General features: G+C 44.0%; 2 protein-coding genes and 1 long non-coding RNA gene across 4 annotated transcripts; 1 reads left to right on the plus strand and 2 right to left on the minus strand.

The window, feature by feature from the left end:
• Nucleotides 1-187: 187 nt before the first annotated feature.
• On the minus strand, nt 188-10,079 carry LOC109891129 (myosin light polypeptide 6). 2 transcript variants are annotated; one of them, XM_020483455.2, is made up of 7 exons: nt 9,727-9,831; nt 9,450-9,477; nt 7,886-8,029; nt 3,217-3,390; nt 2,486-2,563; nt 2,126-2,161; nt 188-692 (listed from the first exon to the last, which is right to left on the minus strand). In XM_020483455.2, exons 1-6 carry the CDS (start codon nt 9,727-9,729, stop codon nt 2,133-2,135), a joined length of 456 nt encoding a protein of 151 aa, XP_020339044.1. In that variant the 5' UTR covers nt 9,730-9,831; the 3' UTR covers nt 188-692; nt 2,126-2,132. The 2 variants fall into 2 exon arrangements, with proteins under 2 accessions (XP_020339044.1, XP_020339043.1); XM_020483454.2 differs by lacking the exon at nt 2,126-2,161 and having other exon boundaries at nt 9,727-10,079.
• A 114-nt stretch (nt 10,080-10,193) lies between these two features.
• Nucleotides 10,194-12,358, minus strand: LOC109891564 (uncharacterized). The gene is made up of 3 exons (XR_004210041.1): nt 11,167-12,358; nt 10,988-11,069; nt 10,194-10,793 (listed from the first exon to the last, which is right to left on the minus strand). It is a non-coding gene; the product is annotated as an uncharacterized LOC109891564 (long non-coding RNA).
• Nucleotides 12,359-18,914: 6,556 nt separating this feature from the next.
• On the plus strand, nt 18,915-25,017 carry LOC109891131 (poly(U)-specific endoribonuclease). The gene is made up of 9 exons (XM_031825203.1): nt 18,915-19,039; nt 19,553-19,675; nt 20,850-20,978; nt 21,803-21,977; nt 23,173-23,378; nt 23,745-23,858; nt 23,990-24,096; nt 24,218-24,360; nt 24,561-25,017. Exons 1-9 carry the CDS (start codon nt 18,982-18,984, stop codon nt 24,673-24,675), a joined length of 1,170 nt encoding a protein of 389 aa, XP_031681063.1. The 5' UTR covers nt 18,915-18,981; the 3' UTR covers nt 24,676-25,017.
• Nucleotides 25,018-25,408: the final 391 nt, after the last annotated feature.

Below are 25,408 nucleotides of genomic sequence, written 5' to 3' on the forward strand. Positions count from 1 at the left end.
ATTCTAATAGCCAGAATGGTCCTGGACATGTAGCCAGAATGTCTAGGTATCTGGACCATCCCAGACATAACCAGAATGGCTTAAAATGGTCTAGTAAGTGAAGTATCCATTTTTATATTACTGTAATGGAATTCCAGACATCTGTTAAACTAAATGAAGGATGGTTCTTCATGACACCACCATTGTGTTAAGATAAACATTTGTTTTCAGAAACTGGGGATATTTTTATTAAATATCATTTGATACAACATATACATGAGACAGTAAATCTACCATTCCATAATTGGCCCGGTAAAATCCACATTACAGCTGGTCTCAGCCAATGAACATGTATCTCCTCTGTATAAAAACACAGCTATTGGGCAACAGGGCTGACAGGGGTTGAGTGACAGGGTGGGAGATGGGAACGTATGGAATAATGAAGGGAATGTTATTGCCGATTCTGTCAACGAGCCAGGCATGATAGCATGCACCTCTGTTGCTTGATGATATTTTCAAGTGAAATGAAAAAAGGGGCTCTTCAACTCAAGACACAGAAAAGGCACTTCCGAAAGAAAATCACAAAATGAGGGCAAACAAGATTTGGATGGGGGTGAGATAGACATTACATATAATAGAAAAAACATTTGGGAATAAAATGAACCGGTTGTGTTCTTGAAATCTTCAACCACTCATCACCATCCGGACGAGTTCTGAGGGAGAAAAAAAACAAACAATCAGCAGCATGCTTAGTCATCGGTGTGAGAAGAAAAGCCTAGAGCAAACTCCACCTCCAGCCAGCAGTGCTCTCCTTATCAACTATAGATTTAGAGGGCCGTATTGTCTATAGGAATTTATACTGACTCATTACTGTGACTCTTGGTTCGAGATGGATTGGCTTGTATAGCCTAGAATCAATTATGGGGGGTATATTCCATCCAAAATATACTTTGACAAACACTCAGACATCACATTGAGACAAATTCAATTCATCAGAGAGGTAAGTCCACTTAGTGACTTGCTCCCACATGGTTCTCTAGGTGTTTATCCCCAACATGAGACAGCTTTCTGCTGGAGCTGCAGCCTGATCCACAGACTCCACATGTCAGTCAGAAGAGAATCTGCATTAAAGAGGAGAACATTAGAGGCAGGAGCGAGGGATTAGAGGGGGAAACCATAGAGCAACTCAGAAGATCCATCTCCTAGCGAGCCAGAACAGCCAAGGGTTTGCTCAGCCAGGCCTCAGAACCTGGAATGTGTTAGGATTAGCAACCACCCTCTTTATTTGGGCTGTTCTAACAGAGGAAAAAGGAGGAGCGAGGGATCTGTCAGAAAGGGGGGGGGGGGGGAGAAAACTAGCACACCTACAGTACCAGCTTCCATGGGGAGAGGGGATGGAGGGAAGAGATTTCACCAGCCAAGGAAATGCAATTCTCTATTAGTATGAAGTGACTATAGTAAAGATGACAATAGTTGAACCCTTAAAGCTTTATTTTACAGCACTTTATTTGTGTTTACACCCCCTTATGCATTCAGAGTTGAGGAGTCACACCTCTAGTCTAACATACACACACCCCCCCACCCATCAGTGTCCTGCCCTCATCAGGTTGGAGAGTCAGTGTCCATGGGGGTCACTCAGGAGCCACATGCAGAGAGGCTACATGCAAACTACAGCCAGATGAGGGGGAAGGGCAGGAGAGGGAGAAGTGCTCTGCAGGAGAGAAAGTTAAATAAAACAGATCAAACCATAAATTCAAACCAGACTCCACCACAGGAATCCAGGAGCCTCTGACAACACCATCACGGCACAGAGAGATGTCCTACTCTACATACGCCATAAGTATCATAGCCTTTACTACGCATCTGTTCAATAGGACGCCATCTTTTGAATTAGTGTGTTTGAGCAAGAACCCCACACTCAACCAGAAACAAGAGTAACCTGCTTGTTAACTACTTGCTTAAATATATATCTGTGGTATCAGTAGCTAGGAGTAGGAGCATTCTGTGCAGTGATGGTTAAAGAGAGGGCCCCCCCTCACCGCTACACACACACACACACATCTCCCAGTGTAGGTGAGAGCCCACTGCTGGGGTAGGTGCTGACCGGGGGGGGGGGGGGGGGGGGCTTTTGGGGGTCTGCTCGTACCCGCTGCTCAGCCAGACATGATGTGGCGGACAAAGACTGTGGGAGAGGAACAGGGAGGTCAGTGAAGGGGGGAAACCCCACACTCATCTGAAATCAAATGCGCACAACCTCCACCCAGTCAGACACAATCCTTATTAATAACCACAAATCACAGGAATTTGTGTTTACATGATACATGAGTACATACCATTCAAGACAATTGCCATTTTATTTTGTTACAATTCACATCTTATCCACATGATTCTTCCATTATTGCAACACTGAAATGGTCAATCCTAAAGCATTGTGATGTACAGTAGAATATAAGTCCAGTGTTCTCTCTTTACACCCATATACATCCAGTTCACCACGCTGCTTTACCTTCGTAATTGATGCAGCCGTTGGCGTCTTCATGGCCCGCTAAGAGAGTCTCCACCTCCTCTTCTGTCATTTTCTCACCTGCAACAAAAAAATTAAACACTTACATTCTCATAACAGATAGACAAGACACGATAGGAAGGGAATCCCATCTTTCCTATACCTAACACCGGTGCAATTCAAAAAAAAAGAAGCTAAACCCCACTACCAAGCAGACATTCCCAGAGGCATACTGATACAGTTAAGTGAGACCATGTCTTGTGTTGCTCAATCCTCTTACAAGACAGATGTTCCGGATGCAAATTAAGATTAATATGGATAAGGTAGGGCATTGAATCACTAGTTTAAGAGGTGATATCAGGAATGTAATCAGTTTAGTGACAATAAGGACCTTTGGTTCCCCAGTCAGTTTACCTCTTTTCCTTGTCAACCTCACCTATCAGGACCATGCAGTTCAAGCTTTTCTCTTGGTCCAAATTAAAATTCAGGTAAAACCGTCAAGAGCAGAATGTCAATGATTTATGTCGCCAACATTGTCACAAGGCAGGTTTCAGTACTGTTTGTCTGGAATGTTAAGCTGAAGTAGAGTTCAAGCACAAGAAAGAAATTGTTGGCTAATATACTGTAATATTAACCATGGACTAATACAATAAATAACAGTGACTGCAGTTGGATGAAAATGAACTCTTCATGAGGAGAGATAAACATATTCATTGGGGGTTGTGAGGCATTACCAAGTGTTGTGAGGACATGGCGAAGCTCAGCGCCCATCACTGTGCCATTGCCCTCCTTGTCGAAGACGCGCAGACCCTCCACAAAATCCTCAAAGGAGCCCTGGTCCTTGTTCTTAGCGATGGCCTGGAGCATGGGCAGGAACTGCTCAAAGTCTAGCATCTTGTGGTTCATCTCTGGGGAAGGACGAAAACATATTTTAAACACTTAAAACACTTTGCTAGAAACTCACTAGCTGTTACTTTGCTAGAAGACAATAACATACTGAACAAAAATATAAAGTGCAACATACAATGAATGACTTAAGATTTTACTGAGTTACAGTTAAGGAAATCTGTCAATTGAAATAAATTCATCTATGGATTTCACATGACTGGGAATACAGATGTGTCGTTGGTCACAGATGCCTTAAAATTTAAAAAAAGGGGCGTGGATCAGAAAGCCAGTCAGTAGCTGGTGTTACCATTTGCCTCATGCAACATCTCCTTCGCATAGAGTTGATCAGGATGCTGATTGTGGCCTGTGGTTGTCCCATTCTACTTCAATGGCTGTGTGAAGTTGCTGGATATCATACACATTGATACAGAGCATCCCAAACATGCTCAACCGGTGACATGTCTGGTAAGTATTCAGGCCATGGAACTGGGAAATGTTCAGCTTCCAGGAATTGTGTACATACCCTTGTGACATGGGGCTGAGATTTATCATGCTGAAACATGAGGTGATTGTCGTGCCATTCATCCACCACAACGCTACTCAGAATCTCTTCACGGTATCTGTGATTTCAACTTGCCATCAATAAGATGCAATTGTGGTCGTTGTCAGTAGCTTATGATTGCCCATACCATAACCCCACCATGGGGCACTGTTCACAATGTTGATATCAGTAAACCGCACGCCCATGTAACACCATACATGTGGTCTGAGGGTGAGAGAACGGTTTGATTTACTGCCAAAAATCTGTCAGATGAAGAAACATTCAATTCTCTGGTGGACAATCCTGCAGTCAGAATACTAATCACACTCAACTTGAAACTTCCGTGAGATCTCAATGTGACAAAACTGCACATTTTAGAGTAGCCTTTTGTCCCCAGCACAAGGTGCACCTGTGTAATGAGCGTCCTGTTTAAACAGCTTCTTGATCATCCATCCAGCTGACAGGTGTGGCATATCTTGGCAAAAGAAAAACTCACCAACAGATGTAAACAAATGTGTGCACAACATGAGAAATAAGCTTTTTGTGCATTTGGAACATTTTATTTCAGCTCATGAAACCAACATTTTTTGTTCAGTGTATACAAAATAACCGCATCTGCTCCATTTAAAACTAGACCTGCATACTGAGTCAATTGACCCCCCCCAAAAAAAAAATCTGTTTAAGCTAGAGATATTTTTTTGTTGTTGCATTGGACAAGTCAATTCATGTCGCACTCCTGCATCTGCAGTGAAAGGTGGCAGAGCTAGAGCGGTGTTAGTCAGACCATGAGACATCCCAAAAATCAGTCTTCGTGAACATCTGTAGCGTCTGACCGGTTTGGCATACAAACTATTATGACCACTATGGAAAGAAGAGACTCAAACATAGTTTTCCTCTATGGCACCCATAAGTGTCACAGGATTCCACTGAAGGAAAGCAGTACAGGTTTAGAAAAACTAAGGTAAATGTGCCTATGTAAGAAAAATATATACACACGTTTAGACACACCGAACACCTTATTTTTTTACATTGTCAAATAATAGTGAAGACATCAAAACTATGAAACATATGGAGACACGTAGTAACCCCAAATGGTGCTCAACAAATCAAAATATATTTTAGATTCTTCAAAGTAGCCACCCTTTGCCTTGATGATAGCATTGCACTCTTGGCATTCTCTCAACCAGCTGAAGTAGTCACTTGGAATGCTTTTTCAACAGTGCTGAGCACTTGTTAGCTGCTTTCCTTCAAGCCGCAGTCCAACTCGTCACAATTGGGTTGAGGCCGGGTGATTGTGGAAGCCAGGTCATCTGATGCAGCACTCCATCACACCCCTTTGTCAAATAGCCCTTACACAGCATCGAGGTGTGTTTTGGGTCATTGTCCTGTTGAAAACTAATTATAGTGGGACTAAGTGCAAATCAGATGGGATGGCGTATCGCTGCAGAATGCTGTGGTAGCCATGCTGGTTAAGCATGCCTTGAATTCTAAATAAATCAGACAGCACTCCCCAGCAAATAACCCCCTCCATGCTTCACGATGGGAACCACACATGCAGAGATCATCCGTTCACCTACTCTGCGTCTCAAAGACAGTTGCAACCAAATATCTCAAAATTGAAATCAGACCAAAGGACAGATTTCCACAGATCTAATGTCCATTGCTTGTGTTTCTTGGCCCAAGCAAGTCTTATTATTGGTGTCCTTTAGTAGTGCTTTCTCTGCAGCCATTCGACCACAGAGGCCTGATTCACGCAGTCTCCTCTGAACAGTTGATGTTGAGGTGTATGTTACTGGACTCATTTATTTGGGCTGCAATTTGTGAGGCTGGTAAATCTAACGAACTTATCCCCTACAGCAGAGGCAACTCTGGGTTTCCATTCCTGTGGCTGTCCTCATGAGAGCCAGTTTCATCATAGCGCATGATGGTTTTTGCAACTGCACTTGAAGAAACTTTCAAAGTTCTTGACATTATCTGGATTGACTGACCATCTCTTAAATTAATAATGGACTGTAGTTTCTCTGCTTACTTGAGCTGTTCTTGCCCTATGGACTTAAGTCTTTTACCAAATAAGGCTCTCTTCTGTATACCCCCCTACCTTGTCACAACACAACTGCTAGACCTCATGTGGCTGGAGTGTGTCAGCAGTTCCTGCAAGAGGAAGGCATTGATGCTATGGACTGGCCAGCCCGTTCCCCAGACCTGAATCCAATTGAGCACATCTGGGACATCATGTCTCACTCCATCCACCAATGCCACGTTGCACCACAGACTGTCCAGGAGTTGGCGGATGCTTTAGTCCAGGTCTGGAAGATCCCTCAGGAGACCATCCGCCACCTCAACAGGAGCATGCCCAGGCATTGTAGCGAGGTTTTGACTTGTTTTAAGGACATTACATCAAAGTTGGATCAGCCTGTAGTGTGGTTTTCCACTTTAATTTTGAGTGTGACTCCAAATCCAGACCTCCATGGGTTGATAAATTTGATTTCCATTGATCATTTGTGTGATAGTTGAATGTGCTGACAACAATGTAAAGAGAAAAGTATTTAATACGAATATTTCATTCATTGAGATCTAGGATGTGTTATTTTAGTGTTCCCTTTATTTCTTTGAGCAATGTATAATTCTAGAATGTAGTAAAAATAAAGAAAAACCCTGGTATGAGTAGGTGTCCAAACACTTCACTGATATTGTATTTCTTTTTATTTCTTTGGGGATACCTAAAGGGGTCCTGAAATACAAAAATCAAATAGCAAAATGATAACACAACTCCATACGTCAACTTAGCACCTCCCCCACCCAACGTCATAGAAGACGTAAACCAAAAGAGATTTAGTACAAATTCCTAAATACTGTACTCACGCCCAGTATGTGTAGCCTTGCAAATTGAAAGTACGTTCTGCCCTTACACATTTAGCAAAAAATATAATATTTACAAATCTTATCAATTCCAAGAAGAATGCTTGTGTTTCTCTTTAAGTTGATTATCAGCTTTACATTATCAGATCTTGTTGACATGAGCTGCATATCTGAGATGCAGGTGTTCCGTTTAACACATGTAAGAACAAAACAGGGATTGTTTGGAGAGTGAACCCTGTGCAAGAAGAACAATTTCCCTAATAATCCTGTTTACATAGACACATCTGAAATCAGACCTGATGGCACTAAATATTCAGAAAACCAGCAATCAAAATAAACATTCTACAACAGTGAACATATTTGATTCTGTCAGACATAAAATTGAGTTGTTTACGAACACATTTCACTTGCGCTAAAGAGGGAGACTCGGTCGGCTGGTGCTAGCAAATGCGCAGAGGAAATACACAGCTGGAACACCGATTAAGGTGTTTACATGTCCTAATAATTTGAACGATTGCTCAGAAAAACAGGTTTTAATCAGCGTATGCTTACTTTGATTTTGATCTTATGCCAAATAAGATATGCAGAGTAAAGTATTTATGACTATTGCATAATCTGCCTCGGGCTATAATCGGTTTAATATCAATATAGTGCGCATGCAAACATTCAATGCCTCAGTTCCTTGACTGATAAGGGACAGGCAGCACGAGCACAACAGAAACAGTTTCACCAGTAACACCCTCTTGATAGAGTAGGACAATGCCTCTGGTACTTGACAATTGCAGATTATAAACAAAATTCACTCCATAGGATAGTTGTCATACCCAGAAGAACATTGTTTCAGTTATATCCTTGGATGCTTAATCACAGTTGACACCTTACAAATAACTCAAACTGATTTGGTGAGGTTGACGGCAAACAGTAAACAGGCCCAAAAATACCAACCCTAAGCGTTGAAAGATATGCCTAAATCAAACAGAACACAATAAAGCTACTCTATGCCTGAATAAAATCATATTCATTTGTTTACTGAAGCATGTAGTACTTCTATAGGTTTGATCCAGCCAGTGGATACTAATGTCAATGTTGAGTAAACATCTAGAAGCATGGCTGACCTTCTGACTTGGGGTTGCCCAGGACCTTGAGGACCTCAGCGTTGACAGGGTTCTGGCCAAGGGCCCGCATGACATCACCACACTGGCTGTAGCTGATCTTCCCATCGCCTGTCCTGTCAAACAGCAGGAAGGCCTCTTTGAACTCTGACAGACAGGGAGAAGGGTGTTAAAAAAGCAGAGTTGGATTTAGAGTGTGAGGGGGGCTGTAAATGTAGAAACAGGTTGAAAATGGGGAAAAAGTTTGAATAATTTCTTAGAGTTATTACATAAGCTATTCAATTTGTTATCTACAGTAAATGCAGTGGCCTCTAATGGAACGCTTTCTGACATATGGGTAATTTCCACGGGCCATTGTTATGGTGCTTGCCTCGCTGGTATGCGGCGCATTCCGAGACCGCCCGTCTAAAACTACACAGCAGCCACTCATTTACCCATATATGGCATTGACAGCAAACCCTGGCCGAGTAATCTTTCAACCAGTCAAACGAGCAAATTAAATCGACCGTAGAACAAAACAGCCCATTGAGCAAGGGGAAAAGCAACATGTGATAGGTGAGTACAGTAACGCCATATCCGTACATATATCATTGCTAAATGGATACATTATGCTTAGCTAACTTTATTTCAAAGTGTGTCTGAGGTTTAGTTGGGCCACGCCTTCAACACGTAGAACTCAAAAAGTGGTTGAGTCATTTCCCTTTGCCATCTATACAATGTCTGAGTCAGCGGTGTCGGACTGAGAACAAATTACAATAGTGTCTTGAGTGCCTCTATAATATATAGACATATTTTAAACAGTTCTGGCACACGTAGCTAGCTGAACTAGGCGAAATCACAACAAACGGAACAGATTAATACCAAAATTGGTGTTGAAAAAAGTTAACTCAAAACGACAAAATGTTTCATCCAAGTATCTAGGCTTTTAAACACGAATAGCTAACTCTGCCATGTTGAAATATGACCCTTACATTTCTGCATGCATAATTTATTTATTTTTAAATCAGAACGCAGTGCAAAATTAGTTGGGCATCCATCCATTCAACACAAAACCTTAATCTGTTTAGACAATTCAATCAAACCCGCTGTGGGGATCAAACAAGGGGATTAACCACATATGGGATTGACTGAGCCAATAGACACCCGTGAATCAATATTTTAGTAAATGTTTCACTATTCGTTGCTGGTTGTTTGTCAAACAATTCCACCATTCATGCATGGTACGAAAACGTATGCACGCACAACTGTTAGTCACTCTGCATAAGAGTGTCTGCTGTGCCAATTGTCAAAAATGTAAACGTTTCCCAAAATGGTTAGCCCACACAAAACCTGGACCATCAACAAACTCACCATAGGCTCCAGTTTTAAATCAACTTGTCAGTAGGGAAACTGCTTCTCACAACAAGACAAACATGAGGACAGGAGAGAAGAAATACAGCTATTCCACATTCAAAGAATGACGACAGTGAAGCAAGGGATAGTCTAGTTACTAGACTCTAGTAGCTAACAATTTAGCTAGGTAGCTAACTGGCTAGCCTTCAAATAGCTTTACTGTCACAACACTCACCGATGATCTGGTCTTCTGAGAAGTCAGACTGGTAGAGAAGCACGGCAAAGATGAAAACAGAGAACACATCCTTTAATATGATTATCGAAGATGAGGAAAACAAGTAACGTTAGCCAGCAAACATTGCCCAGCCATGTTTTGAAAATCCAGCAATTGTATTCGTTGGATCAGTTTACTGGCTTAGTCTACACGAATTTAAAATTACATTTGGCTAGGCTAACATTCTACACTACAACATACAAATATCTTTCAAAAAGAACAGAGTAAAGGCATTTACCATTTCTGGGCTTGGTTGGAGTCCCGTCTGCGGTCGGAGGTCAGGCGAATGTGAACCGACAGGGGCGAACGTTGACAAGAAAAACTATGCTCATGACGTCATCATTCTTAATTAATGCACTGCACAGGCCAATCACATCTCGCAGGCGTTGGCTCTTCGAATTATTTACCTTCATTCAGGAAGATAAGCGCAAAAAACGGTCCTAACATTAATTTATTGGAATCTTGACCATTCTTTAAAAGCGAATAAATTAATATCGGTGTATGTATGCTGTGCTGGGGGAAAAACAGAAATAGTTTTTCCCAATTCCATTGAAGCTTTCATGTGGACGATTGTTATGAGCCATATGTATTACTGAACAAGTACGCCATCGTGTGGTATGAAAATGCAAACTGTAGCTAGAATCATGATCTTATGAGAAATTAGTGAGATAAGATCCTCATAAATGTACAGCAGACATGGTAATGAGCTTCAAATATATTTATTGCTGGGGGGATATGGTGTTCCTAATGTTTGGTATACTCAGTGTATATTAGGCGTCACATACAGCCTTGAAACATGAGACACTGAAATTGCTTGAGTGCATTTGCATGACACCGACTGAGCGTCTGCACTGTGATCTAATTCAGAAACAAAAAAAGGCAGATAACAAAACATGTAAGGTCTTTGAGATGCTCTCCTCTCCCTTTCACTATGCCCCATCACTGCCCGCCTCCCAACACTGAACGCAAACAAAGTCCACAACTCGAGCCCCCTGCTCTGTCAGGTACTGGGCAACTGTCCTACTGGGGTCAGGGAGGAAGGATTGCGCCAACAGGCGTGTCTCCGTGTCCCGACAGGGCAGGTCATCCGTGCTGCCCAGGGATATGGGGGCCTCTCCCACAACAGGATGCCTCAGCTTCCTCCCAGTGTGTCCTGCGCCTCGTCCTTGCCCCCCTGGAACACCACGAGGGCGCCGTATAGCCCATGGCCATGTCAGACTGGCCTGCAACGCCACTGTGGATGTAGTAGCTGATGTGCAGCCCACCGTCACCGCCCGCTTCACTGACATGTCTCACCCAGACAACCTGACAGGGGACGGGGCAGGAAATGATAGGAAACCACAACTTCACTAACAGAGCAGACTTCCATTTCCAAACACGTTCAATCAAGAAATAATGCTGGAGATAGAGGCTCTCAAAGTTCAAATCAAGTAAACCATCTTTGATACATTTAAAATCATATTTGAATAATGTTTGGGCTACTTTTATTAGTCACTCACCTACGGTAAGAGCTAGCTGATCAGCCAGAGAAGCACCTTCACCCAAGTTCAGTTTAGAGAGGTCTTCTGCTGCCAGGAGACACTGGAACAAACAAAGATGAATGCAATTTTACATATTCCAACAGGCATATTCGGGTGATGTGGCTACTGAGTGGGGGTGGTGTGGTGATATGTTATACCTTCACGTATCCAGTGTGACTCTGGTTTTTACTGAGGTGGTGAGCCATGGTGGCAAACGCCACATCCTTCCCCAGCTGCTGGAACCTCTCATTTACAGGCAACAAAGTCTGTTTCACAGTTCACCTACAGCACACACAGACATGGAGGACATTGAGATACAGCTACATCTGATCACAGTGGAACTACTACTATATTTAAGTTTACACAAAAGCCTTTATCAAACTAAACAAAGTAAGATGACCGTCAAACTTCATAACAGTCAACTTAAATATTGCTTGCAGACAGCATTGAGGAGGATGAGTGATAGGATCTCATTGAGTGAATGAGATCTGCTTACCTCCACCATGACAGCAGCTTTGTCTCCTACAAACAGACTGATCAGCCCCTCCATGGCCCTCCTCCCCTCCTTTTGGGCCTCCTCATGTAACAAGGGGGCATTACACATACACACTATCCTAAATATACATTACATTTAAGTCAGGGGTTGCCCAATCCTGGTCCAGGAGGCATGCAGTATGTGCAGGCCCTGCAGGGCAGGCTTTTGTTCCAGCCTAGCACTAAATCATAACATACTATTAACAACATTTTTCGTTAATGTTGGACTGGAACAAAATCTTGCACATTCACCACCTCTCCAGGACAAATTTTGGACATCCATCCCTGCCATGCTTAGCCAGGGAGACTGCAGACAGAAGACATGTTTACCTGTGTGATGTTATTATCACATTTTCCAATGATTTCTTGCAGTTAATGAACAGTGCTTGTGCATAGTTTCATAAGGAGAGCTTTCTCTGCAGCATGAAGTGGACATCCTGTGTGTAAAGACTGTACCTGCTGCAAATCAAAGCTCAACATTTCTCCTTATGAAAGACGGAATGTTATTGAACCACGCTGGGTACTACAACGAGGGTTACATATGTAACCACTGTTATGTGAGCTATATGGACCACTACAATATATTGGTATCACTCTGCGATGGAGGGATACATCCGAGGTGAGAATTTACAGATTTACTCCCGTGTACACCTGTGTCACAGCTGGGGTCCGCCCCTATGTATACACTGTAGACCCCATGACACACGTTCTCTACATAATTTGAGGCGCCTCTAGCACCGTAGAGGATTGGAGTGATCCATATAGCACACATAACCATGGTTACAAATGTAACCTTCGTTATGTTTCACTATATTGGACCACTAATATATTAGTATATATATTTGCCCCACTGGTATACAGTGGGGCAAAAAAGTATTTAGTCAGCCACCAATTGTGCAAGTTCTCCCACTTAAAAAGATGAGAGGCCTGTAATTTTCATCATAGGTACACTTCAACTATGACAGACAAAATTAGATTTATTTTTATTTTTTAAATCACATTGTATGATTTTTAATGAATTTATTTGCAAATTATGGTGGAAAATAAGTATTTGGTCAATAACAAAAGTTTATCTCAATACTTTGTTATATACCCTTTGTTGGCAATGACACAGGTCAAACGTTTTCTGTAAGTCTTCACAAGGTTTTCACACACTGTTGCTGGTATTTTGGCCCATTTCTCCATGCAGATCTCCTCTAGAGCAGTGATGTTTTGGGGCTGTTGCTGGGCAACACAGACTTTCAACTCCCTCCAAAGATTTTCTATGCGTTGAGATCTGGAGACTGGCTAGGCCACTCCAGGACCTTGAAATGCTTCTTACGAAGCCACTCCTTCGTTGCCCGGGCGGTGTGTTTGGGATCATTGTCATGCTGAAAGACCCAGCCACGTTTCATCTTCAATGCTCTTGCTGATGGAAGGAGGTTTTCACTCAAAATCTCACGATACATGGCCCCATTCATTCTTTCCTTTACAAGGATCAGTCGTCCTGGTCCCTTTGCAGAAAAACAGCCCCAAAGCATGATGTTTCCACCCCCATGCTTCACAGTAGGTATTGTGTTCTTTGGATGCAACTCAGCATTCTTTGTCCTCCAAACACGACGAGTTGAGTTTTTACCAAAAAGTTATATTTTGGTTTCATCTGACCATATGACATTCTCCCAATCTTCTTCTGGATCATCCAAATGCTCTCTAGCAAACTTCAGACGGGCCTGGACATGTACTTGCTTAAGCAGGGGGACACGTCTGGCACTGCAGGATTTGAGTCCCTGGCTGCGTAGTGTGTTACTGATGGTAGGCTTTGTTACTTTGGTCCCAGCTCTCTGCAGGTCATTCACTAGGTCCCCCCGTGTGGTTCTGGGATTTTTGCTCACCGTTCTTGTGATCATTTTGACCCCACGGGGTGAGATCTTGCGTGGAGCCCCAGATCGAGGGAGATTATCAGTGGTCTTGTATGTCTTCCATTTCCTAATAATTGCTCCCACAGTTGATTTCTTCAAACCAAGCTGCTTACCTATTGCAGATTCAGTCTTCCCAGCCTGGTGCAGGTCTACAATTTTGTTTCTGGTGTCCTTTGACAGCTCTTTGGTCTTGGCCATAGTGGAGTTTGGAGTGTGACTGTTTGAGGTTGTGGACAGGTGTCTTTTATACTGATAACAAGTTCAAACAGGTGCCATTAAGACAGGTAACGAGTGGAGGACAGAGGAGCCTCTTAAAGAAGAAGTTACAGGTCTGTGAGAGCCAGAAATCTTGCTTGTTTGTAGGTGACCAAATACTTATTTTCCACCATAATTTGCAAATAAATTAATAAAAAATCCTACAATATGATTTTCTGGATTTTTTTCACATTTTGTCTGTCATAGTTGAAGTGTACCAATGATGAAAATTACAGGCCTCTCTCATCTTTTTAAGTGGGAGAACTTACACAGCTTGCACTCATAAGAGCACGCCTGCCCACCAGAAGGGTTCAGACGATCTTATCTTGCCTCGACCACTTTCGGCAGGGGGGGGGGTGGTATCTGACCTGACCTGCCCACACCTGCTGGGCTTGCTGACAATGGCCTCATTGCTGATTCCCCTGGGCCTGCACCATCTCCGGCCTCTTCAACAGTAGTTCAACTCCCACCGGCTGCACCCGAAGCACCACCATCACCGCCAGGTGCGGGTAAACGCTCAGGGCATTGTTGAGGCGGCGCTGTCTCTCCTTTCTCTCAGGTTGGGTGGAGATGCTGTTGGTGTGACCAAGGGCAGGTCAGCCAGCAGCTGTTGGCTACCCCCTTGGAGCGGCAGGCACATCACTACACTAGAGCTCTGAGCTGTACTTCTGGCCCTGCGGTCTTTCACCAGGGAAGACATGTCCTGGTGAGAACGGACAACACCACAGGGTGGACTGAGGCCCCACTGACTCCATCTTATGACATGGGAGCTCCTTTCCTGTGCTCAGGGATGTCTAGCGTCTCTAAGCGCAACACACGTTCCTGGCATCCTGAATGTGGCAGCGGATATGCTGTCGAGGGATGGCCCGCCACCTTTGGACTAGAGCCTATATCCCCAGGTGGTGCAGCAGTTCAGTAGGGAGCAGGGGGACCGGTTTGCCTCCCTGGACAATGCACACTGCCCCCAGTGGTGCTCCATGTCGGAGCCACCAGGGCCTCTGGGCTTGGATGCTCTGGCTCACGATTGCTGACTCAGGCCGGGGAACTCTGTGGCATCCGAGACCGCACTGCCTCAGTCTATGGGCTTGGCCGCTGAACGGCACCAATAGTCCATGTTAGGACTACAGGAGAGTGTAATGAACACCATGCAGAGCGCAAAGGCACCGGCTGCAAACACAGCATATCAGTTGCGCTGGCGGTTGTTCTGCTCTTGGTGCACTGGTATTGAGGTTGTGCCCGAGTCATGTGGGGTGCAGTATGTCCCTCCAATACCTGCAGTCTCGCATGGATGAGACCTTTGCAGCCTCTACACAGAGGGTATTTGGTCGCTATATCTGCCTGCCATGTGGGGTGGTTGGACAGGCCAATGGGGCGCCATCCCTTGGTCTCCAGGTTTATGAAGGGGGTTCGTCGCCTGCATCCAGCTAGGCCCCGCTCAATGGAGAGCTGGGATCTGGATGTGGTCTTGGCAGCTTTGGAAAAGCAGCCTTTCGAACCGTTGGAGTCTGCCTCCCGGAAACACCTCTCTATGAAGGTGGCTTTCTTGGTAGCGAATACTTCCATGAAGAGGGTGGGTGAGCGCCATGCTCTGTCGGTAGGTTCTGAGTGCTACTGGATGGACCCCGGTGGGGGGAGTATATTTCTCTGCCACAACCCTTCATTCCTCCCAAAGGTTCTATCAGACAGGCATGAGTCCAGTTCCGTGCCAATGAAGGCCACCCTCTGGGTGGGTGTCAGATGACTCTTCTTGTCGTTTACAGTAATGCCCAGCCCGCCGATGTGGGTCAGGAGCATGTCTCTGTTTGACAGGACCTGGGCCCTGGTCGGGCACAAATCAGCCAATCGTCCAGGTAATCGAGGATCAACAATCCTTGGGACGAGAGAGGTGCCAGGACAGTGTCCATGCACTTTGTGAAAGTGTGGGGTGCCAAGGAGAGGCCGAAGGGAAGAACCATGAATTCCTAAGCTGTCTCTTCGAAAGCGAATTGGAGATACTGCCAATGAGCTGGGTGAACAGGAACATGGAAGTACACATCCCTCAGGTCCAGCATCACAAACCACTGGTCCCTGGACATGGCTTGCAACACGAGGCTGGGGACAGCATGTGGAACCTCAGTACCTTCAAATACCCATTGAGGTTGTGGAGGTCCAGAACCGGTTGTTACCCTCTGTCTTTTTTTGGGACCACACATAAGTACACATAAGTGTAGTAGAACCCACCTAGCTGTTCTGATGTCTCGATCCTGCAGATGGCACCGTTGTCCAGGAGTGAGGAGATCTCCAGCCTCAGGGTTTTCTTCAGGCCCCTGAAGGACGGGGGCCGGCACCGGAATTGGAGTCGTTACCCCTCGAGCATTGTGGACAACACCCAGGGGGACTCCACACTCTCCTCCCACTTTGCCCTTTGAGACCGGGTGAAGCTGTGGGGGAAGGGTGTGTCAGAGATCTTGCCGGGGCCTGCCTCTCCTCTGGTGCCCCGAGTGCCTGGGTCCCCCAGGCACATCCGTATGGCGGTGACGGTTGACAGGTTGTTGCCCCACAGCATGCTGTGCCCCTCCCCGCTGTCGTCCCCTCAGCTCTCCTGCAAGGCCTCGTGGAACTCAGCAGAGATGGGGACAGAAGAGTCATCACTGTTCACCAGTTTGATGTCCAGTGCAGTGGCTACCTGAGTGAGTAGGGTCCTCATAACCTCTCGAGCCACTGGGGACGATGAAGCCCCTCTGCCAGCTTCTGATGGCCTGTCAGCCTGGTAGCCCAGCTCACGGTGGTGAACAGTGCCAGCATCGTCCCCCAGGAACAGCCTATCACTGGCGAACAGGGAACAGCTGTTGTCGCCATCGAAGCTATCAACCTCCTGATGCAGGGCATGAACCCTCCATTCAAGGTGGACCCAGCAGAGCCGACACCTGCCCCCATCCAGGACTGGCAGCAGATGGGCTCTGCCTGCGGTGGCTCCGGCCACCTGGAAGGGGTACTGGGACCAGTACCGGGACTAACAGCTCGCTGGCACACCACTCCTGAGGGAGGGAGCTCGTCCCCAGCCTGAGCCTGGCCGACTCACTTAAGCCAACAAGGCCACGGAGCAGGGGTTCCAACGCCCTGGCAGAGCTTATGTTGTGACCTGCTTGGAGGAATAGGAACCCGTTGAGGGATAAATTACCCAGTAGCTCTGCAAAAACGGGGAAGACCCATGTGGGAAAAGCAGGCAGACAAAAAAACAGCAACCGAGTAATGGATTTGATTTATTTGTTTTACGCCAACTGTAATATTACCTATCCGGTGTAATATCCAAGCAGTAAAAACAGCACCATATGATGGAGTAACTCCGTTAAGGAACTCCAGAGTTAATGTCTCAACGTAGTGTAAGCACACCACGATACTCTTACACTCTGCAGGGGAAAGAACAAGAAAGAAACCCTGCAGGGTAATTAGCAGAGAACCCATGCCTACGTCGCGGGGAGCAGCATGTTAAAGCAATTCACAACACTCACATAGAACAAGCTAGTGGGCAAGTTGTGTAAATACAGTTTGTGGCAGCAAGAGCCACCCTACTAATGAATGCACACAGTCATAGTGTAACGCTAACGAAACACAAGCATGACAAACTACGGGCGGAAGACATAGATCAACCGTGCAGCGAGTGGATCACTCAAGAGGAGGCCATGTGGCCAGCTGCTCCAGGCTGCAAACAGCCAGTGAGTATACTTCCACACAAGATATTACACTTACCAGTGACTTACCAAGCGAACTTGAAAGTTTGTACCTCAAACCATACGCACTTCCGCCGAGAAAATGAAAGATAGCGTGCGGCCATGAGGTCTATATATATGGGCGAACCCCAGCCATGACACGGGAGTAAATCTGTAAACCCTCACCTCGGATGTATCCCTCCGCCTCGGAGTGATACCAATATATTGGCGTGATACAATATAGTGAAATATAACTGAGCATGGCCAAACTTACTGTTAGAAAACACATTTTTCGTTGAGCTGGGAAATGTCGCTATAGTTTTTGTTTAGCGCCATCTAATGTACTGGAATGCATATCACACTTAGCACACAGGGCAGCACTTCTTTGGGATACAGTTTGATGGTACAAATCTGGTCTATTATTTTCTTTATTATATATTTTTTTACTTGTACTATAGGTTTTTTATTTTGAGAGATACTGTTTAACACATTGGCCTATACTGCTATGAGATGCAAGTTGTTTACATACAGTGGGGCTCATTCTACACAGTGACAGGCCCCAACATCACAACATCAACCATTACATTGCATAGTATTTCCAAGGGCAAGATATGGCTGTGTCCCACTTACATTCACCCCTGTTGTAAGGCACGTGCCTATGGAGCTGAATGCAGAAACAGTTTTCCACTACGACATTGCACAATGGCAGCAGGTGTTCTGGATGTGCTACAGGCTGTACTGCAGAAACCATGGGAAGTGAACTACACCAGATGGCTGACGACCGAATATAACTGGCTCATTTCAGACTTGGAGTGGAAAGGTCCAGGAAAGGGAGTAGAACATTGTTTGCAGAAATATGTAGAAAGTGAGAGATCCACACAATATGTCAGTGTCTATGCATTATTATGCATAATGGACATAGTACCACATTTGAAATGGTTCAGACTTTTATATCATGATACAGTAATTCATTTATGAAGTTTATTAAAATGCAATATGCATGAACGCAGACAAAAAATATGGCAGGTGTTTCTATAACACAACAGAATCTGATAAGATGCTATTTTAAAAACCAGACGTGTTCAACAGGTGTGAGTGTGTGAAATTTCTCTGTGCCTGTAGTATTCATTAACTTCGTCCCTCCTACAAGTTAATACAAGTCCACTCTATATATTTTTAGGAACGTTATAAACAACTCCGTTCTCCCATTCCCATGTCACCTCAGCATATTTGCACCATGTCAAACCTTTTGTATGGATGCATCACTAGCGTCCTTCCACATCAACCACTGAATAGGTCATAGTCATATGTTTTACAAAAAGCTTTCGTAACAAATGGGTTACAAATGAGGACACATTGGAAACACATTTGTGAACAGTATGTTCAAACTGAGTCTAACTAGTACAAATGCTATCCTCAATATGTAGTAGCGGCCAATGCTAACCCCAGATTACTGTACTTAACATGATTGGAAGACTGACTACAGGGAGGAGCTTTCATGGATGCTAGAACTTCTGTTTGGCTCGGCTAACTTGCTATATAAGGAAATACATCTTTGGGACAGTGCACCTAGTTATTGGATCTTTGCTGGGCCATAATGAAGATCATTCTGCTTGTCATTTTGCTTGTGACCCTGTTCTTTCAGGGGTACAGCAGTAAGTATGAGCCCTCCTCAGGGTGTTATGGGGCAAAGGATAATCTACTAGATAATTATTATTTTTAACTTCATTTGTATCACTTGAAATTAAATGTAATATACCTGTTAGAATATAATATTATCATTGAGAGTAGGGCAGACCCTAACACAGCCTGTGAGTGCCATGGAGACTGTTGGTCTGACTATGAAAGCCTCTGTAAATGACAGTTACAGTAGCAACACTCTCTGTCAGTTTATTTTTTATTTTTTATGAGTTAACTCCTTCAAAGCTGTGCTGAAAGTTATGTGTCATAGAATTAGTGTCCAACCGCATTCTAAGCGCTCCACCTTGTAAGTCAGATAGTTAGAATAGTTTATCATCCATTAGGAAATTATTGATTTGTTAATTGGCTCAAAGCCTAGTTAAAATGTGTATGAACTTGACCAAAATAGCCCAAACGAAGCACAGCTTAGTCTTTACATGTCAACAGAAGCAGGGTGTGAACTTTTCACTTTTGTTCCTTTTCTCCAGCTGGATCCACATCCTGCCAGGGCCGCTGTGACGAGAAGTACAACTCTCAGAACAAGTGCCACTGCAACTCCAAGTGCTCCCAGTATGACAACTGCTGCAGTGACTTCGAAGCCCTCTGTAATAGTGAGAGATGCCTGTGTCATTCTGATCTGGAGGCATGCAAACCATGTCCCTGAAACATATCCCACGGTCGACTAAACCTAGGCACAGTTAGTTATTCATCTGTTATCTGTTTGAGCTGCCCTTCTTTCCATCTCGGAAAATTAACCACAACACCTGGTGAAATTCACATAGTGGTCGAGGTCAATCACAGTGCACCATTCAGATACTCCTGTATCATATGTGAAAGAGTCTTCACTACACAACCTTTGTGAACTAAGTAAAAATCAACATACTACATGTAGCTCAATATTAGACAATAGTCAGTCATTGGCCTTTCTGATGGCTCACCACCAGTGTTTGAATCAGGGTGCCCTTAGTCTTTTTACAGCTTGAGAATGCATTGGTGTGCTTGGCCAGTAGAGGTCATTGGTGTGCAATGTAAGGTGTTGCTCATCAAGCATAGCACAACAATCCTTATGCATAGCACAACAATCCTTATGCATAGCACAACAATCCTTATGCATAGCACAACAATCCTTATGCATAGCACAACAATCCTTATGCATAGCACAACAATCCTTATGCATAGCACAACAATCCTAATGCATAGCACAACAATCCTTATGCATAGCACAACAATCCTAATGCATAGCACAACAATCCTTATGCATAGCACAACGATCCTTAAGCATAGCACAACAATCCTTATGCATAGCACAACAATCCTAATGCATAGCACAACAATCCTTATGCATAGCACAACAATCCTAATGCATAGCACAACAATCCTTATGCATAGCACAACAATCCTTATGCATAGCACAACGATCCTTAAGCATAGCACAACAATCCTTATGCATAGCACAACAATCCTAATGCATAGCACAACAATCCTTATGCATAGCACAACAATCCTAATGCATAGCACAACGATCCTTAAGCATAGCACAACAATCCTTATGCATAGCACAACAATCCTAATGCATAGCACAACAATCCTTATGCATAGCACAACAATCCTTATGCATAGCACAACAATCCTAATGCATAGTACAACAATCCTTATGCATAGCACAACAATCCTTAGGCTCCTTATGTGAAACACAGTACTCTGCAGTTCGAAGTCCTAGCTTACACATTAATGTTAAAATGTCAATTGAAGCTAAAACATAATAATAATGACTTCTCCACTTAGCACCCGCTCCAGGATTGTCCTGCCAGGGCCGCTGTGGGGAGAAATACAACTCTCAGAACAAGTGCCACTGCAACACCAAGTGTGGAGACCACAACAACTGCTGCAGCGACTACACCTCCCTCTGTGGAAGTGAGTTAACTGTCACTCAAACTGTTACACCAAAAGTATTATACCCTTGGTATTTGTCCTGACGCACACTACCGTTCAAAAGATTGGGTTCACTTGGAAATGTCCTTGTTTTTAAAAGACCATTTGACCATTAAATAACATCAAATTGATCAGAATCAGTATAGACATTGTTCATGTTGTAAATTACTATTGTGTTCCAATGGCATGTTGTGTTAGCTAATCCAAGTTTATCATTTTAAAAGCTAATTGATCATTAGAAAACCCTTTTGCAACAGCACAAACTCTCTAACCAGAATAGAAAGAGAAGTGGGAGGCCACGGTGCACAACTGAGCAAGAGGACAAGTACATTAGAGTGTCTAGTTTGAGAAACAGATGCCTCACAAGTCCTCAACTGGCAGCTTCATTAAATTGTACCCGCAAAACACCAGTCTCAACGTCAACAGTGAAGAGACGACTCCAGGATGCTGGCCTTGTAGGCAGAGTTGCAAAGAACAAGCCATATCTCAGACTGGCCAATAAAAATAAAAGATTAAGATGGGCAAAATAACACAGACACTGGACAGAGGAACTCTGCCTAGAAGGCCAGTATATCCCGAGTCGCCTCTTCACTTTTGATGCTGAGACGGGTGTTTTGCGGGTACTTAAAGCCATGTCACTACTTCTCTATGTTACAGCAGTACAATGATTGTTAATGTAAACTGTCTCTGTTACTGTAAACATGTCTCTGATACTGTTTGTTCTATGGGTGGTAGGCTATTATAGGTTCTATAGGTTCAATGGTGGCAGTCCCTAAAATAAAGTGTTCCTTTCACGTGTCTGTTAGGCTCTGGTGGTGGAGATGGAGGCAGTGACATCACTGATGCTGAGATCAAGTCTATGTCTGAGGCTCTGTATGCTCTGGACTCCAACAAGCCCTCTGCGTCAGAGCTGATCATTGACTCCCAGGCCAGAGTGCCCAACTCTGAGACCAGCTCCCAGAACGACCTGTCCCCACGCCCGTGAGATACTTGCCTGAAAAAACTGTTATATTTTGTTTCTCTTTTCTCTTTCATTCTCTACTTCTCCATTTCAAACCACCTCTTTGTTCTATTATTCCTCTCTTCTTCTGTCTCTCTCTTATATTATTTTTCTCTCTCTTTATCCCTCCTTATATCTTCATCCCTCTTTCCCTGTCACTGTCCAACCTCCCCATACTCTCTGCCCCCTGCTCTATCTCTTTCTCTCTCTCTGACCTACAGTATGGATATACAGTACCAGTCCAAAGTTTTGACACACCTACTCATTCAAGGGTTTTTCTTTATTTTTACTAATTTATTACATTGTAGAATAACAGTGAAGACATCAAAATTATTAAATAACACATATGGAATCATGTAGTAACCAAAAGAGTGTTACACAAATATATTTTATATTTGAGATTCTTCAAAGTAGCCACCCTTTGCCTTGATGACTGCATTGCACACTCTTGGCATTCTCTCAACCAGCTTCATGAGGCAGTCACCTGGAATGCATTTCAAATAACAGGTGTGCCTTGTTAAAAGTTAATTTGTGGAATTTCTTTCCTTCTTAATGCGTTTGAGCCTATCAGTTGTGTTGTGACAAGGTAGGGGGGTATACAGAAGATAGCCCTATTTGGTCAAAGACCAAGTCATATTAGGGCAAGAACAGCTCAAATAAGCAAAGAGAAATGAAAGTCTATCATTAATTTAAGACATGAAGGTCAGTCTTTGAAAGTTTCTTGAAGTGCAGTCGCAAAAACCATCAATCGCTATGATGAAATTGGCTCTCATGATGACCGCCACAGGAAAGGAAGACCCAGAGTTACCTCTGCTGCAGAGGATACGTTCATTAGAGTTAACTGCACCTCAGATTGCAGCCCAAATAAATGCTTCACAGAGTTCAAGTAACAGACACATCTAAACATCAACTGTTCAGAGGAGACTATGGTCAAATTGCTGCAAAGAAACTACTACTAAGAAGAGACTTGCTTGGGCAAGAAACATGAAAAATGGACACTAGAGCAGTGGAAATCTGTCCTTTGGTCTGATGAGTCCAAATTTGACATTTTTTGTTCCAACCGCCGTGTCTTTGTGAGACACAGAGTAGGTGAACGGATTATCTCTGCATGTGTGGTTCCCACCATGAAGCATGGAGGAGGAGGTGTGATGGTGTGAGGGTGTTTTCTTCCATTAGGTTGTTCAAGTTCCTGGACGAGGCGTCTCTGTTTTCCAAGCCATCGTATGCTGCCTTCGTGGCCCTGCTGGACAACTACGAGAGAAACACAGGCACCACAGAGGACTTCACCCCCCAGCAGCTGGCTGAGCAGGATACCTTCCTCAAGGAGGCCATGTCCAACACCGAGCTGGGCAGAGAGCTCTACGCCTTCCTCTTCACCAAGGGTATGGTAGTGTAGACATCCACTCTGTGGCCTACTGAGATAACATAAACCAGTCTTTATATCATCATCAAGTCTCTAAGAGCCCATCTATCATTAATATGCCATCACATACAGTACCTTCCTGCTTGCACCTACAGTTCAAGTTACAGTATATCTATGATACCACCCCTTCAAATTTGTATCTCAATATTGCTCACTATCTCTGATGATGTCCAAACATCTATCTCCATGCAAAGAAGGTGTACCCAACTGGATTCAGCCCAGCTTGAACAAAAAAAGTGAATCAGGTGCTACTCCTGGAGTAAGGAATGTTGTTTGGATCTATCTCCATGTGTAATGTGTCAGTTTGCTGTTCTCTCTTCCCCAGGACGCTACAGCTCTGAGGAGGAGTTCCTCCATGACCTGAAGATGATGTGGTTCGGCCTCTACTCCCGCTACGCTGGCAAGATGGACTCCAGCGGCTTTGAGCACATTTTTGCAGGTATGATATGTGTGTGTGTGTGTGTGTGTGTCTGTGTCTGTGTGTGTGTGTAAAAGTGTGGTGCATATCTAGTTTTGTTAGTGTGCAAGCATATGTGTGTGTGTTTATAAAGTGAATGTGTATTATTCTAGGTGAGATAAAAGGTGGGAAGATATCTGGCTTCCACAACTGGCTCCAGTTCTACCGTCTGGAGAAACAGGGTCTAATTGACTACTACAGCCACAGCTTCGATGGACCTGTAAGCACCAAACAAACCATCACATTCACAACACAACTCTGCAATCATAACATAATCATAACACAAAGTCTCCAAAAATTGAGATTTGACTGAGACCTCTCTCTCTCTCTCTCTCTCTCAGTGGACTTCCTACCCTGATGTTCTGGGGATGCAGTTTATGTGGGATGGCTACTTCAAGCAGGTTGGTTCTTCCATCATTGGCTGCAGTCCTGAGTTTGACTTGGCCGTGTACAGTCTCTGCTACATCACCCGTCCAGGGAAACAGTGAGTACTCCATTCGTGTGTGTGTTCATTGGTTCATTCCTTTTTCATGATCTACCAAAGATGATGCACACACAATACATCGCCATTGCTGTTCTGCACTTTCATCCATTTTGGAACGTGTGTCACGTGTCACACTCATTATGTGAGTGTGTGCTTGTTGCCATTTTATGTTATGTTTTCATCTGGTTTTCTGTGTGCAGGTGTAAACTGAGCCTGGGAGGGAAGCCACTGGTGATCCAGACCTACACCTGGGATAAATCCTCCTATGGGAATGGGAAGAAGTACATCGGCTCCGCCTTCCCTGCCACGCCCTAGAACTGAAGCACACAGTGGCCACTCAGCATTCAACAAGCTACCAACAGTCTGTCATCACATCCCACATCGAACTAAACCATGTTCAATTTTAGTCCTGATACGCAGGAGCATTTCAATCAGAACTTGTATTTGTAAAAGAGTCAAATTTTTGTCAATGGGACAATTCATCCTAATTTAAGTTAATATAGTATGAATGTATTGTCTCACTATAAATGTAGGTGCAAAACATAGATGTTGTAATTTTACAATTGAGTAATTTAGCAGACGCTCTTATCAAGAGAGGCTTACAGTAGTGAGTGCATACATTTTGTAGTAATAAAGCAAAGGTGACATACCATTCAATTTTGGGACTCTTGACATTTTTGCTCATGATTATTTGTTATTTTATTCTCAAAGAATGAAGATTCTAATAAATCAGGTGAGCTCAAAAAGAAGTTCAGGTTGTAATGTTTCACAACCATATTTGCCAGAACTTGTCCAAGATGATCAAGAATAGTCCAACACCAAGCAGTTAGTCAAGCAATGAAAACATGTGTAGGATATGAGAATCCTATGCACTTCTGAGGGCATGCTCAAACTATGCCCAACGGGGCTGAAAATGGGCATTTACACGCCCCTAGAGCCGGCACAATGGTGACACCCCACCACTAAAGCACGTATGTATATGACACAATCGCTTACTGTCTTACCCAAACAAAAACCAAATGCGGTCTCCTGCACCCCTCACCAACAA

This window comes from Oncorhynchus kisutch, linkage group LG5, assembly GCF_002021735.2.
Source record: "Oncorhynchus kisutch isolate 150728-3 linkage group LG5, Okis_V2, whole genome shotgun sequence".
In the NCBI taxonomy this organism is placed as follows: Eukaryota; Metazoa; Chordata; class Actinopteri; order Salmoniformes; family Salmonidae; genus Oncorhynchus; species Oncorhynchus kisutch.

What these genes read in the sequence shown, in the direction of transcription:
- LOC109891131 (XM_031825203.1), top strand. Translation starts at nt 18,982, where the DNA reads ATGAAGATCATTCTGCTTGTCATTTTGCTTGTGACCCTGTTCTTTCAG. An exon ending in GTTCTTTCAGGGGTACAGCA is followed by an intron (nt 19,040 to 19,552) that starts GTAAGTATGAGC and finishes CCTTTTCTCCAG; the next exon opens with CTGGATCCACATCCTGCCAG. An exon ending in CGCCTTCCTCTTCACCAAGG is followed by an intron (nt 23,379 to 23,744) that starts GTATGGTAGTGT and finishes TCTCTTCCCCAG; the next exon opens with GACGCTACAGCTCTGAGGAG.
- LOC109891129 (XM_020483454.2), bottom strand. An exon ending in CTCAGAAGACCAGATCATCG is followed by an intron (nt 8,030 to 9,449) that starts GTGAGTGTTGTG and finishes CCTGTCTGTCAG; the next exon opens with AGTTCAAAGAGGCCTTCCTG. An exon ending in CCATGTCCTCACAACACTTG is followed by an intron (nt 2,564 to 3,216) that starts GTAATGCCTCAC and finishes TTTTTGTTGCAG; the next exon opens with GTGAGAAAATGACAGAAGAG.